Consider the following 16,303-nt stretch of genomic DNA (forward strand, 5'->3'; position numbering starts at 1 on the left):
ATTTAATTTATAATAAAAAATTATTTAATAAAATAAGTATATAAAAAAATAATTAAAAATAAATAAATTTATGATACATGGATATGCATATCTCATATATATATATATATATATATAGATTATCCCGGAACATAGAATAAGATAAATTACCAATCAAATATAGAATAGAATATGATATTTATTTATTTTTGTCACATCCTATCTTATAAGTCGGTTAATTAAATATGACGTTAAAGAAATTACCTTTTTCTTTTTTTTTTTCTTTGCTTTTGAGGAATACATTTAAATACAGTGAACAGTTAAATGCTATTTATTTGAATTCCAAATGCAACAAGAGAAAATAAAAAATATATCAAAAATTGATAACATAAAATAAGTAAACAAAAATGATAAATTTCTAAAATCTAAAATTTTAGATAGGATTAAGAAAAACAAAATGAAGGAGGAGCTCACTGGGGAAGCTCACGTAAACCATCTGCAGGCGATCATTGCCCCACCCAACATTTTGAAAATGCAGGCAGCGGAAGAAAAATAAATAGGCGAAATAAAGAAACGAAAGTAGCCGTTACCCACACACACTCCTCTCCTTCTCTCTCTTTCTCTACTGTTTCAACATCCTCTTGCTTCACTTCCTTGCATTCTTCCATTTCCGTCTCCCTACGGCCTCCTCCGGCCGTGCCCGCCCCTGGCCTTCAACGTCTCTCTCGTCCTCTTTCTCTCTCTGAAGGGCTCGGATTGAAATGTGAGTGATCCGTTTGTTTCTTTTGTTAGAGTTTCCGAATCTTTCTTTATCTCAGGTGATTTTTTGTACTTACACTCATACTCAACGTAGTTTGGTGATTTTGGAATTTTTTTGCTCTCTTTTTACTTGATTTAATTGTGTTGTACATACGTTCTTGTTCGTTATTTTCAGGTGATTTTTTTGTGAATGAGCAAAAAATGTTAAGACTAGATTTGTAGGGTTTGCAAGATTTTGATGACGGTTTCTGCTCAAGATTACATTAGAAGATGATTTTTCTTTTTTTCTTTTTTTTTTTTAATCAAAAGAACTGGGAATTATTCAGGATTGTATGTTCAGGAAATTAGGGTTTCTCTTCCAATGTGATGTGGGTGGTCCATTTTCTTTCTTGGAACTAGGTTTTTGGTACGGTTTTTGCCTGAAATTTGAGAGCCCAGATTATGTTCTACAATGTTGATATTCCAAAGGTTTATTTTTGCCTACATAAATCAAGACTAGAATGATTATATTAATCATTCCAAGCTATTTGTTTCATAGTGACAATCTTTATCCTGCTTTTATTTGTTTATGCAGAGGATAGTAGTAAATGAAGATGATGGTTGGGACACCAGCCACTCCATTCTCTAAGATACAGAGGACCCCGTTGTCTACTCCGGGTGGTCCAAAAGTTTGTGAGGAGAAGATACGTGTCACAGTTCGAGTGAGGCCACTGAACCGGAAAGAACAAGCAATGTATGATCTCATTGCTTGGGATTGCACAGATGAACACACCATTGTTTTCAAGAACCCAAATCATGAGCGACCAACAGCCCCATACACCTTTGGTATTTTAAACTATTACCCTCCAGTTCTTTGGTGCTATTCTTCATTTATGTTCAATGTCAACCCTTGGATACCTGAGTAGATAGATAAATTTTTAAGGGGTTATCATCAATATGATCTTTTGAAACTTCAAGATTTGTTGATATGAAGTATATAGAGCTAACAACATGCTTCCTCTGTCAGTCAAAGATGCATTACACGGATGGCATGCCAGGTTTGTGGGTAAGAGTCAAAACAGGGTGTGGAGGATGGGTCCTCTCTTTGTTCTCATGCAGTTTGAAAGAGTATAACAGGAGGATTTTTTACAGCATGGAGCAAACGTAATTGGCAACCAAAGACCTACTTAAATCCCTGTTTGTGTGGTCTAGGGGTTCTCTGATGCATCTACTTAGATTTTTTATTCATAGCTTCAGTGGGTGGAATCTGATTTTGTGCCTATTATTATTATTATTTTGGCTCCCTTTCATTGATTGTGCCTCCTAGACTCCCCTCTTCTGATTGGGCCCTATTTAGAATATCTCTAATTTACCTATTAAATTTCTCAGATAAAGTTTTTGGTCCAACCTGCTCCAATTTGATGGTGTATGAAGAAGGAGCTAAGGATGTTGCTCTATCTGTACTAACTGGAATTAATGGTAACTGCACGCTTGCATAAAATTCTCAGTTTCCTTTCTGTTTTTCCTATGGGCTAAGTGGATGCTTTTTGAGCCAATTCTAAGTGATACTCAATTTCTTTTTTCTTGCAGCGACAATTTTTGCATATGGTCAGACTAGTAGTGGTAAGACATTTACCATGAGAGGAATAACTGACAATGCTGTAAAGGACATTTATGAACATATAAAGAATGTAAGATATGACTCTTGCCAAAATTTGTTATAAATTTTTTGGGGTGAAACATATTTCTCTTAACTTTGAAGTCATGGAAATATATCATGGAAAAAAAAAATGAGAACATGGCTTATAGTTTGAAGCATTCAGATCTGAGTTTCACAATATCCTGTGATATAATTTTATGAGATGTCATTCTGTCTTCTAATTGATACGTGCTAATATTTTCCTCTTTTTATATTAAAATTAATATATGACAAACCTATTCAATGGTTTAATTTGCCATGTCTCACAGACTACAGAGAGGGATATTGTTTTGAAACTATCAGCTTTGGAGATCTATAATGAGACTGTTGTGGACCTCTTAAATCGTGAATCTGGCTCCCTTCGGCTTCTGGATGATCCTGAGGTATTTATAAGGGATTTTCTAGTGATGAGGAAAATTCAGACAACTCTCTTTACCTCTCCATATTGACATTTTTGATATTTGAATGTAGAAAGGGACAATTGTGGAAAAATTAGTCGAGGAGGTTGTTAAGGATAGTCAGCATCTAAGACACTTGATCTGTATTTGTGAAGGTATCCCCCACATACATGTACTATAAGGTTTTTAAGATTGATAATTCATGTTTTTCCTACATTGACATCCCAACAGAACCAATCAATCTTAGTGTGGACAATCAGGATTTCCCAAGCCCCAAAAGGGCATTTCTAGACATTCAATTCCGTTCTTTTTTTCTTTTTTCTTTTTAAAATTTCTGTTTCCAGTGTTGATTTATGGTCTGCTGAATGGTTAGTGCTTCCATGTGAGGCTGATTTATTTATTTTGTTATTGATAACAAAGTGAACTTTCCCTTGATATTGTATTCACTAAGAATAAGATCAATGAGGGAACAGGAAAGCTATGCTGCATTTTATTAATAAAAAAAGGAAAAATAAAAAATGAAAATTCTTCTCTTGTACCATACTTCTTATTTTCTGGCATTTACCAATATCCATTTATGCAGCTCAAAGGCAAGTAGGAGAAACTGCTTTGAACGACAAAAGCTCGAGATCACATCAGATAATCAGGCTGGTATGCTTAACTAATTGTTATGTATGAGTAATCAGGCTGGTATAACTAACTAATTGTGATGTATGAGTAATCAGGCTGGTATGACTAACTAATTGTGATGTACGAGTAATCAGGCTGGTATGACTAACTGTTATGTATGAGTTTTATTATTAGTAGGGAATACAAGGTGCATCATGCTTCCCTATTCCATTAATGTGAATAAGTGGGCCCTAATTGTGATGCTTTTTCTTGGAATACATGGTGCCCTAGCTCGTCTTGCTGTCTGCTGCAGTTTCCCTACCCCTTGGAGTTAATAGTGTAACAATTGCTGCCATTCGGCATGGTAGAAGGTAGTTTGGTAAACAAGAACTATTTGAAGGGCAGAAGGTAATTTGGTAAACAAAGAACTATTTAAAGGGCAAAACATTACTGAAAGAAGTCACTTTGCTTGTATTTTAAGATGTTGACCATCAGCTAAAGAATAGAAACTTTTTGAACTCTAAACGACCTCTACTCGACAAGGCTACCTTTCTTAGCAGGGCCGAGGACTAGCTATATGAAAAGCTAATAAAGCTGAACTTGAGAAAATGTGTTAACTTGAGATTTCATATCTTGGACAAAACAAAGGTCAAGCTTGAATACTTCAATTCTCCCCCCTCCCTATGAATGCTTTTCCTACTCAATCTGGTACATGGTTCAGTATGTAAGTGCAGATGCGTGCCATCATATGCCTTGTGCTTGGTTTTATTGTTATTTTCATGGCCTAATTTTTTACTGCACATTAACTTTTTAGTAGCAATTCTGATACATACATAAGACTAACATCTGGTCGTATACTACTTCACTTTTTGGTTTCAGACCATAGAGAGTAGTCTCCGAGACAATTCAGGGTGTGTGAAATCTTTCATAGCAAGTCTGGTTCGTATATTTGTTCGCCTTTACCGAGGAATTTTTTCAGTAAACTACGGTTCAACTCTGATAATTGGAGTACTGGAATTCTGCAGAATCTTGTGGACCTTGCTGGAAGTGAGCGTGCCTCCCAAACAAATGCAGATGGAACAAGATTGAAAGAAGGCAGTCACATTAACCGCAGCTTGTTAACACTCACAACAGTGATTAGAAAGCTAAGGTTAGCAAGTGCAAAGGCTGAAAACATCATGGTTTGCATACATCAGGGACTTCAGTACCTACCATATTTGACTCCTAAAATTTCTTTATTGTGCTATTTAGTCATGTTTTAAAATTAACTGTCAACATAGATGTCCAAACTGGCTTCTGAAATGCACAGAATTTTACTCGAATCATTAATGATGATGTTTGATTGCTGTAGTATTGGAAACTAATGAAATATCATAGATATAACATGTGAACATAAGGTAGTGCTTGTGGCAGTCTATTGAATTTTGAATTTATGGGCCTCTGATCTATTTGGTTAAATTGCAGTTATAAAAGTCAATACACGCCTTTCTTTCAGGATCCCGTTTCGTCCAAAGATTTGTTTTCTGCATTTAAATCTTGTCATCCACCCCATGCAATTGAAAATGCTATAATACAAATATGATCATAATTGTTGATAAATTTTGGGAAAAGAGAACTGCTTTAGGATAGTGTCTTACCAAGTTTTTCTGTTTACAGTGGTGGAAAAAGGATTGATCATATACCATACAGAGATTCAAAACTTACACGAATATTACGGCCTTCACTTGGAGGAAATGCTCGAACAGCAATAATATGCACTGTGAGTCCAGGATTAAGTCATGTAGAGCAATCAAGGAACACGCTCTCATTTGCAACTAGTGCAAAGGAAGTTACCAACACTGCTCAAATAAACATGGTATGATAAGTAACAAAGTTTTCTTCAATAATCAAAGATTGTGATTATATCATATTCAAGCTTTGGATATTTATTAATGTCTTGATTCAAAGAACTGCTTGTTTTTCATGTTCCTGTTTAACAAAGGATGCATAGATAAAAATTCATTCCCTGGGAATTTTGAGTCTAGGAAAATACTTCTTTGTGACCACTGAGATGGACATGTTTAACTTCTCTAGAGCAGTAGGTGAATCCATTTCAATGAATCACCACAACAATAATCCAAGTTTGCATGCTGGAGTCTGGCCTCAGAGCCTTTCTTTCCTTAAGTTTGCATTGGACCACCTTTAAATATATCTGACAAGGAGTTAACACACCTGCAGGCTAGTTTCTCCCCACTGATTATTTGTGGTACCCATTATATGTGTTTTACAAACCAGTTAACCACTCTAATGATAAAGACTTGTTTTCTAAGTCAGAAAATGATTTTTTATGGTTAGGTTGTACCAGACAAGAAATTAGTAAAGCATTTACAAAAGGAGGTTGCCCGACTTGAAGCTGAGCTACGAAGTCCAGAACCTTCTTCCTCTGCATGTATAAGAACTTTACTGATGGAGAAGGACTTGAAAATCCAGCAGGTATGCATGGTAGTAATGTGACAATTCCTCTTCATCTTAGGAGATAACAAGCCAGTCAATTAAGTGCACTTAAATACTCTTTCAGCTCCTAGAAAGAAATATACTTGCTATTTATTACCCTATTTATGATCTTAGAACTTTGGCTGCAATACTTTCTGTTTTTATTATTAAAATATTTATGAATGTAGAAATCCTAGCCAAGAAAAACACAGAAATAGGATAACTACAGTGTATAGCATCTGGATTGTTGTCCTCCGGGAATGATATAGTTGATTGTTTGTGAATTGTTTAGAGTATAATATACCTAGGATTACCTTTACATAACTAAAAATATCTTCCAATTAAAAGATCAAATTTTGTTTCCAAGTTGAAAATGATTTAAATCAATCTGTAACTACAAGTTTTCACAATCCAGCTTTGGATCCAGTACACAAGAGAGAGCAATATTGAGATCTATGGCTTAGGATTCAAGATCCGTTTGAGATCAAATCAAGCCTAGAGACCAATTCAAATTTGAACCCTAAAAATTGATTCTTTTTATATTCATATCACTAAACCCAATCAACTTGAAGTGTGGTTTAGGCCTTTTAAGTTCATTCATTCAGTTCATTCATCCAACTTGCATATTTGACTTTAGACTTAATCACAATAGATTAAACCAAGTCAACTAGTGATCAAGCAGTGCCTAGTATCACTAGTACCTCAAAAACATCTACTGTATCGCATCTAATCCAACCTACTCAGAGGCTTTTTTCTGTCAGATTTAAACATTAAAACCCTAATCTACCAATCCACATTTCCATGTTCATTCTTAGTCCTCCTTGTCCTCTTACTCCACCTTCATGCTACATCTCTAAAATAAAGGCTTTCTGGCCTCCCATGGAGTGGTTGTCACACAGATTCCATAAGAAAAACTAAAGATATCTCTATTGAAAAGTTAAAAAAGAAACCAGGGTTCAAAGTATCAAAAGAAAATCAAAAAAATGTTGTTCAACATAGAATCCTCTCCACTCAAAACTAAGTGTGAAAATATTTATATCCTAGACTTAGAATGACACATGGCTCACTCTCATGGGTCACTTGAACCAAAATATTGTTTCAAACCCCTAATTCGTTAAAACAATCTCCAAAAGCAGAATTCTCATTTTGAAAAATGCAAGGAACATGGTGAAATCAATTTCAGGATGTTGAAATAGGAATTTCAATGTTTCTCCATTGTGCCGAACTGCCAAATCAGTTTCAGGGATACTAAATCGGGTTCAAATTGGTAAACCAATTTCATGCACATTCTTGTGTTGAACCTTCCTACTTGAAATCGATTTCTCTCCTGAAATTGGTTGGCTTTGGTTTCCAAACTGATTCCATGCCTCATTTATCTTTTTCTATTTTTGTTTCCTTTATGGCTATTGTTGCAACTCCTCAAACCCCTCATAAGCACAGTCCTGCCTTCTTTCCATCTCGCACAATAGGATTGCATCCAGCATCTCACATTTTCTCCATTGTCTGCCTTTTTACTGAAAAATAATGCATTAATCCTCAAAGGTGATACTAGCCAAATCTAAGCTAAAAGGCAGTGATTTAACCTATTTCTTGTGTCTAAAACGCAGTTGTTAGCCCTTTTATAGCCATGTTTGATTCTTGAAAATTTTGAGAGAAAGAGGAAAGGAAAAAAAAAAAAAAAGATTTAAAGTCAATTAATCATTTTTATATGCTACTTCAAACTCATTTTACTTATTTTAACTCTTCTATATAAAGAACAAATAATTTAAAAATTCATAAGTTTCTAACTAATTGTAACTATATTTGATTTTCTTTCATATTTTTTAGAATAAAACCAAGCATGAGAAAATTATTGAAATATTTTATTAAATGGGATGAGATAATACCCATATTTAAAAAAACAACTTCCATGTATTGAAAATTGCATATATAACCTCATTTTGACATTTTTTTTACCTTTGAACTTTTTATCCAAAAAGTGTTTAAAGTGAGATAGGGATTAAAAAATTGTTGAAGGATATTTTTGTCAAAAAGAGGTTATAATTCATGTTTCTAAAAGATTGAGGCTATTCTTTTGAATATGCATTTGTTTTACACTTTTAATCAAATAACCCAAAATCATTTTCCTTTTTTTTTTTTCTCCTTAATGTTTTCCTGGAACCAAACATAGTGAAGTCCAGATTTTGGGCACAAATCACTATTAATCAAGAAATAAATTTTCATCCCTTTTATATTGATGTTTCCTTTAGTCCTCAGCTTGATTGTAGAGGATCCATTTTTTCTTGTTTCTTTTATCTCTTTTTAATAATGCAGAAATTATGAAAAAATCAATATATAGTTCTTGTCTCTAGGTTTCATTACCAACCAGAGGAGAAAAGAAATTTTTTTTCGTCTTTTTCTTTTTGGTGGGGGCAGTGAGCATAGATAGCTCAGGTGATTTAAAAAATGGACTCTCTTCCTTGTCAGTATATTTTAATTGAAAAGGAACATCTGATATGCAGATGGAGAAGGATATGAAAGAGTTGAAGCGCCAACGAGACTATGCTCAATCCCAACTTGAAGTAGAAAGAAAGTCACGGAAAGAGCACGAGGTACTATAAAGATTTTAGTTGGGTCTATATTTCCAGTGTTTGTCTTAAACTTATCTTTTATTTTACTGTCAGGGTTCTCATCAAGTAGTCAAGTGTCTTTCCTTTCCGGACGAAAATGAATCATTTTCAGGTAGACCTACTCCAAAGACTAGGCGAAAAGTTGCAGTTGGGAGGCCAGCAATGGTGAGGCAGTCAGCTACCTCCACAGATCCATCCATGCTTGTGCATGAAATCCGAAAGCTTGAGCTGCAGCAGAGGCAGCTTGGCGAAGAAGCAAATCGAGCACTTGAAGTTCTTCACAAGGAGGTTGTTTCTCACAGACTAGGGAGTCAAGATGCTGTTGTATCCATAGCTAAAATGTTATCAGAAATAAAGGACATGCAAGTAGTTAGGTCCATTCCAGAAGATATCATGCTTCAAGACAAGGCCAACTTGAAAGAAGAGATCACTCGTTTGAACTCTCAAGGAAGCACTATTGAATCTCTAGAAAGGAAGCTTGAGAATGTTCAGAAATCAATAGACAAACTAGTGTTTTCTTTTCCTAGCACTGAGAAGACTCCAGAACCCAAGGCCCAATCGAAGAAGAAGAAAGTCCATCCATTTGCCTTGAGCAACAATGGGACCATGCCAAACTTAATACGCTCCCCGTGCTCACCTATGTCCTCTCGAAAGGTAATGGAATGTGAGGTTGAAAACAGGGCACCAGAGCATAATAATATTGTGTCTGGAGGTGGTGATGCATTACCCGGTCTGTATAAAGCTACCTCACCAAGGAGTGATCAAAGTGGCAACCGTATCTCAAGGGAGGGCACTCCTGTCTCACAGAGATCGAATTCAGTTAATGTGAAGAAAATGCAAAGAATGTTCAAGAATGCAGCTGAGGAGAACATACAGAGCATTAGAGCTTATGTTACTGAGTTGAAAGAACGGGTGGCAAAGCTACAATACCAAAAGCAGCTCTTGGTTTGCCAGGTGAGAACCAGTCATACTTCATGTACTTTTTCCTAATATTGATTTATAATTCAGATCTACTGAGAAGATTTTACTTAAACTTCTTGGTAGAATCAACATGAGTTATGCAAGTCGCAACAATGCTGTTCTGACATTAAGTTCTGGCTCCTGAGAGTTGAGATTGTTTACATTCCAAAAACTTGTCTATTAGTCTGGGTTTCAGTCTGAGGTAGTTGGTCTTGGTCCTAAGATAGTAATATGTTTGATTGTTATCAAGTAGACAGACACACACATACACATTATATTCTGTCTGCTGATACTATGACATGAGGCTTGGGTGTTCTATTCGTTATCAAAATTATTACTTTTGTTCTGATCCCATATAGCTTCTTAGTGTCCAGCATTCTCTATGATGTAGATATCTCATCCATGGATGCAGATATGGTTCGACCAAACTGCATTGAACCTCCTGTCTCTTATGTAGTTTCTCATTGATTCTTTCTTATTATTGTACATGACCTCAAAGCTTCAGCTGCCTTGAACGTCCTTCTTTGGTGCGAATTCTTTTATATCACTGAGATTTGAAGCTGTTCTGTATAAAATCAGGGGTAGAATATTTTGCAGAGTTTTTCCCAATATTGTAGAGCCATAAAAGTTGTTGATTTTTTTTTTCTTTTTTAATTACATGGTATAATCTGGACCATTGATCTTTCAGTAATTCAATTGCAGTTCTTTTAGAAAATTATTTACACTATCAATTTAATGTTGTTGATATCGGTATCAAGTGAGGCATGAAAACATCCATCCAGTCTAGTAACTGAGAACTCTGAATTGAAAGTAAAAATATCATTGACTCATCAGAACTACTTTGATATTTCTTTTCTAGATACATGGAGTCTTTGTAAATCCATATGACTTTAGTTCTTCTTCCTCTTTTCTTTGCCCTGAACCATTTTTTGAATTCATCGAATTGATAGCCACAGACCTCAGTCTACTTTGGTGCGTTACAATTTCATATCAACTTTAACATGGTTTTTCTTTCCATATGTGGTGTTAGGTATTGGAGCTGGAGACAAACGAGCCTGCAACTGAGGAGACAGATATGATTGATCATTCTCCTGTGTCATGGCACTTGATGTTTGAGAGCCAAAGAAAACAAATTATCATGTTATGGTATTTGTGCCATGTTTCAATCATACATCGTACACAGTTCTTTTTGCTATTTAAGGGAGATCCTGCTGATCAGATATACATGGAAGTTGAGCTTAGAAGGTTGACTTGGTTGGAGCAGCACTTGGCAGAGCTTGGCAATGCTAGCCCAGCACTCTTGGGTGATGAACCTGCTAGCTTTGTTTCATCAAGGTACTCTAGTAGTGCTGCTAGGAATTCCTCTCTCCCCCTACCTCCCTCCCTCCCTCTGGCTCAATGCACACACACACATATTGATAAAGACTGAATTCATAATTTGTTCTACAACAGAATGAGTTTTTCTCTTTGGAAGGGGGAAAAATGATGATTTTCTGACCATTTTTGGCATGGTGCACACGCAGCATCAAGGCTCTTAAGCAAGAGAGAGAATATCTAGCCAAGAGGGTGAGTTCAAAACTAACAGAAGAAGAAAGAGAGATGCTGTACATAAAATGGGAGATACCAGCAGTAGGAAAACAGAGGAGGCTGCAGCTGGTGAACAAATTGTGGACAGACCCTCACAACATGGAACATATTAAAGAAAGTGCAGAAATTGTTGCAAAGCTTGTTGGGTTCTGTGAATCTGGTGAGCATGTTTCCAAGGAGATGTTTGAACTTAATTTTGTTTCCCACTCTGACAGGAAGCCATGGATGGGCTGGAATTTGATATCAAACCTCCTGCATCTGTGACAAAATAATTTCTTCTTGTAATTCACTAATTCAATTTATTCGTGTTCTCATTTTCATCACTCTACTTTTCTTTTGTAAAACAAATGTACATCCATCCCTCTGTAGTAAGCCGGGCATCATCTGCAAAAACTAATAATCTCCTTCCAAATCCTTCCTCGTCCTACTGCTAGTCGTGGCCTTGTTTGGATTGGCTTATAAGAAGTATAAAACAAAAGTTTCTATATCTATATTTAAATAATTTGCGACCAAAAAAAAAGACATAGATAATGAGTTTTATGTTGATGATTGAAGTATAATTTTATTAAATTTAACTCTCCTTATTATAATCTTAAAAATTAAATTAAAATGATCTAAAATAAAAAAAATAAAAAAAGGAAAAAGATAAAGATATGTATTAATAGAGTAATAGATTTTTTATTTGATTATTTTGATTTTATATTTAAATAGAAGATAATGTTAACATGTTTTAATTTTTTGAAATTATATGATTAATTTGTAAGCGTCTTACCATAATCGCATATTTCTTTACGTCAACTTAAAATAATTATAATAATTTGATAATAATATTTTTGTTATTAGATTTTCATACACAATGCAACCAATATTTGAATAACAATAAAAAAAAAGTCGGAGAGGGGTAAAATAGTATTTTCGTCAGGTTCATGGTTGCTGGTTAGCCCTAAAACCGGCTTCCATTGGTAGGAATTAGGGTTGGACATTGCCATCGATCAGAAACCAGGGAGGAGACAGCAGTTCAAGAATGGGAATTCCCAAACAGCAGCCGCAGCAGCAGTACACGGTGGAGCAACTACTCGCTCTCAATCCCTACAATCCCGATATCCTTCCCGATCTTGAAAACTTCGTCAACGAGCAGGTCTAGTTCACTAACTTTTCTTTTTCTTTTTTTAATTTTTTTTTCCTGAATTTCTCCACTGCCAAACGGGGACAGTGAGATTTGTAATGGTATGACCTCGGCTTTCTTGGTTTACGATAATTTATGGGTGTTTGTTGTAATGCCTATTTCTGTATGTCGTAATGTGAAGTTGACTAAGAAGAAAGGTGATCAATATTTATATTTTCTTTCTCAAAAATGGATTGTGTGCCCGTCAGGTGTCTTCACAAACATACTCCTTGGATGCAAATCTTTGCCTTCTTCGCCTCTACCAAGTAAGCCTACACACCCATGAGAAATCGGTGTCAGATGTTTTCTTTCATGGACACAATATTTTCTGTATGGTTTTACTAATTAATAGTGTTATTGAGTAAAATACTCTGATTATCGGAAAAAAAAAAAAAAAAGGCAAAAATCCTCGGACTATTGACATGATATATTTTTTTTGCTTTTTCCCCAGTTTGAGCCAGAGCGAATGAGTACCCAAATCGTTGCTCGGATTTTGGTGAAGGTCTGATATGCTCTTGCTTAGACATTTTGAAATTGTCTTTTCAGCTTATTTGGTGTAGAATGTGAATTTTATTTCCCCTTTTGCCTTGTGAGCAGGCCCTTATGGCAATGCCAGCGCCAGATTTCAGCCTTTGTCTCTTTTTAATTCCAGAACGAGTGGTATGATTTCTGATTCTTTATTTTTGCAGTAATTAGGTCAATGCTTAGAATAATAATTCATAGATCTTACTAGAAATTCACAATTACTCTCAATGAAAGGAGTAGAATTTTCATATTTTATGCACATGGTAGTATCTCTTCTAGAGACCTAGCCGGGGATGGTGCTGGTGGCACATTATTGATGAGACTCGTCTGGATTGTTGGTCTTCACAGCTACTTGAACTTTTGCGTGAATTTTGCAGCCAGTCTGCCTGACTTTTTGTTGGGAAAATAAGTATGGACAAGTCATTCTTGACTTGATGTGGTGATGCTACTCTAATCTCCTGTCCACCATGCAGGAAGTCCTTATTGTCTACTTCCCCCTTTCTGTTATCTGCTAATTGTATTTTCATTACCCAAAAGAAAAAACCTCTGATGGAGTTATTCATTTTGTGTGAGACAATCTACTGCGCTCCTATTGTCTAACCTCATGGTAGACTTTACTTGGAATCAAAGTGTCTCTTTTCTACTTTTGTATGCCCCTGGTGATGGTATATCATTGGTAAAGGAGGAAATCACAGTTCTAGCTGTGAGTTTGAGTTCATCTATCAACCTTTATTTTCAAATCCAAGCTCGTTATCCCTCATCATTGACTCATATTGTCATAGTTCGCAATGGATATTGATGAAGACACTCATACTGTGGAAAAATATTCTCTAAGGAATTCAGATTTCCTGGAAGATGGCAAAAGAATGAGTTTTTCAATCATCTAATAGAATGTTCTTTTCTCAAATCTTTGAGTTGCTTTTAGAGCCTATGACTAAGTTTTCTCTATGGGTATTGTTATTTAAACATTTTTTCCCCTCGATTCTCAGCAAATGGAGGAACAGTTCAAGACTTTGATTGTTCTCTCACATTATTTGGAGGTATGTCGTTTCTGTATTGCTTGACTTGTATTATCATACTCATCCATGCATTTCAACAGTAAATAATTACTTATTCATCTGCAGACAGCAAGGTTCCGTCAGTTCTGGGATGAAGCGGCTAAGAATCGACACATAGTTGAAGTTGTTCCCGGTAATGAGGAATCAGAAGATGGTGTATTGCTTGTGCGTTCCTTGGATGCATGATGCTGGGTTCTTTGTTGTTCTATTTAATAAATATACTGTTTTCTTCTCAAGGATTGCTTTTTAGGAAAATGTAGAGCCTATTTAGGAACTACTTTTAAAACCAGTTTTTTGTTCTTACTATTTTCCAGATTTGAAAACACATTTGATAGCCTTTTAATAGAAAATAATTTTTTGAATATTTGTTCTGAAAACAGGGTGTTTTCTGAGAACATGTTTTAAGTGTTTTAGTTGTTTTATAGGGCTTATTTTGAAAAGTAATTATACAAACATAGAGAATGATTGAAAATAAAATATTATAGATAAAATTTATTTTTAAGAAATATTTGGAAACACAAAAAACATGTTGAGAACATTCCTAGTTCCCAAACAGACTTTGTTCTAGAAAACATTAGAAAAACGTTTTTGAAAACTGTTTTCAAAAGCTGTTTTTTGAGAATTGTTTTTGATAACATTCCCCAACAGGCCCTTAGGTTTTCACTTATACAACAAGTGAAATTATAAAGGGAAACTCAGTGATGCATTGAGTTGTTAAAGTTGTTTTTATCTTTAACTATACAAGAGATTGGTTGGAGAAAATGCCATTGAACTCTATTTAGATAATGGATCTTTTTAGAACTCCATGGAACAGTGTGCCAACTTGGTCTCTTATGAGTCTTATCTGTATAATCCAATGGTGCACCGCATTGTTATTTATCTATTTTTAAGTTCATGGAATCTTGTGCATAAATTATGTCCTTGTGGTTGTTGTTCTGGATGATATGACTTTATGCTTCTATTTTGCAACTAATTTTGAATCACGTGATATTAATAAAGCCTGATCTTCCTTTCAAAAGCTGAGATTGGTAATCAGGATAATGGATTTGAGAACTAGGACGGTAAATATGCCAGTCTGATAAGTATATTTACCACATTCTTCTATTAGCTCACTAAAGCTTATTGCAACAGTTCTATTTTTGAAATTAAGGGGCAGTACTATCTGCTCCTAAGGTTAGTCCCTATACTGCTCTGTGAAACAAGTGCAGTGTTGGCCTTTTCCTATTATAGCTATTATCATCACTGCTGCCCTTGTTGCTGTTTGTTTTACTATATGTTTTCTCCATGTGTATGCTATGGTTAACAAGAAGAAAAATTGCAGGTTTTGAGCAAGCGATCCAAGCCTATGCCATTCACATTCTTTCCTTGACTTATCAAAAGGTTCCTAGGACTGTACTTGCTGAGGTATGCTTTGTTTTTGTGTCCTTTCCATTTAATGTTGTTCATGTTTGCTCCAAAATGTTTTGGCACATTGTGCAAGAGGGACAAGCCCCTCTTATGGATGATGAAAACAAAGCTCTCCTAGATTTCCAGGATTTATTGTAAACCTCTTGTTCATGTTGATTATAATTGCTGGTTTAAATTTGACGGAATCCCCAGATGTTTATTTCTTTTTCATTTATTTGTTTATTGTTGGAGGGGGGTGTGTGGGAGCAGGGTGGGGAGAGGAGAAGAGATGGATGTATAATTCTTGGTGGCCACGGGACCTGGCATGAGTCTATTTTCTTTATTCTTTCCCCTTCCATTTGATGTAGATCAAATAGAATGTCCTTAATGTGATTTAAGCTACATCATGGGTGATCTTGATTTTTTTTTTTTCCTCTCCTCTGAAATTCTCTTGGAACTGATATTTGCACTGAAATTGCTTCTAAATTATCTTCCATGTTACAGGCTATCAACATTGAAGGTCTATCTCTAGATAAATTCTTAGAGCATCAGGTAGCTAACTGTGGTTGGGTTCTTGAGAAGAGTCAAGGCAAGGGCCAACTTATTGTCCTGCCTCCTAACGAGTTCAACCATCCTGAACTGAAGAAAAACGCTGCAGATAGTATTCCACTAGAGCATATCACCCGAATCTTCCCCATTCTCGGCTGACGCCTCCCTTCAGAGGAGCTTGGAGACATCTGCTTTTCATATATTTGCAGCTGATGCTTGGGACATCACGATCAGCACAATATACCATCCTTTGACTCGTACACCACTTTAGATGCTTCATTTTGAAGCAATTATGTAACTCTGGTCTTTGCTCTGGATTCATGAGGGGAGAGTACCATTTAATATGGTCTCTTAACATTCCTGATAGCTCTGGTTTTAATTGTTTTATTGATGCTTGCTTTTATTGCGGCTTGGTAGCCCAATTTTGTTTTTTGCCTCACCTATGAAAGGTTTCCTCAATATATAAGCAGGTTTTGGTGAGATGAGTTACATGATCGGTCATCTGTTGCACCACTTCTTCATTCACACCAGTCGATGGCTTCCTTCTAAGTGGAATAGCACTGGGTCGA

The 16,303-nt window shown here is 35.6% G+C and overlaps 2 protein-coding genes across 2 annotated transcripts; both read left to right on the forward strand.

Annotated features, from left to right (window-relative positions):
- The first annotated feature begins 554 nt into the window (after positions 1-554).
- Positions 555-11,478, forward strand: LOC117924457 (kinesin-like protein NACK2). The gene is made up of 15 exons (XM_034843061.1): positions 555-742; positions 1,313-1,563; positions 2,107-2,196; positions 2,308-2,408; positions 2,686-2,799; positions 2,888-2,969; positions 3,398-3,465; positions 4,303-4,362; positions 4,449-4,573; positions 5,080-5,278; positions 5,758-5,895; positions 8,397-8,486; positions 8,559-9,458; positions 10,495-10,799; positions 10,988-11,478. The coding sequence occupies exons 2-15, from the start codon at positions 1,326-1,328 to the stop codon at positions 11,313-11,315; spliced, it is 2,838 nt and encodes a 945-aa protein (XP_034698952.1). The 5' UTR covers positions 555-742; positions 1,313-1,325; the 3' UTR covers positions 11,316-11,478.
- Positions 11,479-12,009: 531 nt separating this feature from the next.
- On the forward strand, positions 12,010-16,219 carry LOC117925201 (eukaryotic translation initiation factor 3 subunit K). The gene is made up of 8 exons (XM_034844135.1): positions 12,010-12,189; positions 12,426-12,482; positions 12,668-12,718; positions 12,814-12,876; positions 13,731-13,781; positions 13,866-13,932; positions 15,121-15,203; positions 15,690-16,219. The coding sequence occupies exons 1-8, from the start codon at positions 12,076-12,078 to the stop codon at positions 15,891-15,893; spliced, it is 690 nt and encodes a 229-aa protein (XP_034700026.1). The 5' UTR covers positions 12,010-12,075; the 3' UTR covers positions 15,894-16,219.
- The last annotated feature ends 84 nt before the right edge of the window (positions 16,220-16,303 follow it).

Source organism: Vitis riparia, chromosome 11 (assembly GCF_004353265.1).
Source record: "Vitis riparia cultivar Riparia Gloire de Montpellier isolate 1030 chromosome 11, EGFV_Vit.rip_1.0, whole genome shotgun sequence".
NCBI lineage: Eukaryota > Viridiplantae > Streptophyta > Magnoliopsida > Vitales > Vitaceae > Vitis > Vitis riparia.

Bases quoted from the DNA above. Each gene is read 5' to 3' on its own strand.
- LOC117925201 (XM_034844135.1), top strand. From the start codon at position 12,076: ATGGGAATTCCCAAACAGCAGCCGCAGCAGCAGTACACGGTGGAGCAA. The intron at 12,190-12,425 runs GTCTAGTTCACT...TGTGCCCGTCAG, and splicing joins AAAACTTCGTCAACGAGCAG to GTGTCTTCACAAACATACTC. The intron at 13,933-15,120 runs GTAATGAGGAAT...GAAAAATTGCAG, and splicing joins CATAGTTGAAGTTGTTCCCG to GTTTTGAGCAAGCGATCCAA.
- LOC117924457 (XM_034843061.1), top strand. From the start codon at position 1,326: ATGAAGATGATGGTTGGGACACCAGCCACTCCATTCTCTAAGATACAG. The intron at 4,574-5,079 runs GTTAGCAAGTGC...TTCTGTTTACAG, and splicing joins ACAGTGATTAGAAAGCTAAG to TGGTGGAAAAAGGATTGATC. The intron at 8,487-8,558 runs GTACTATAAAGA...TTTTACTGTCAG, and splicing joins AGTCACGGAAAGAGCACGAG to GGTTCTCATCAAGTAGTCAA.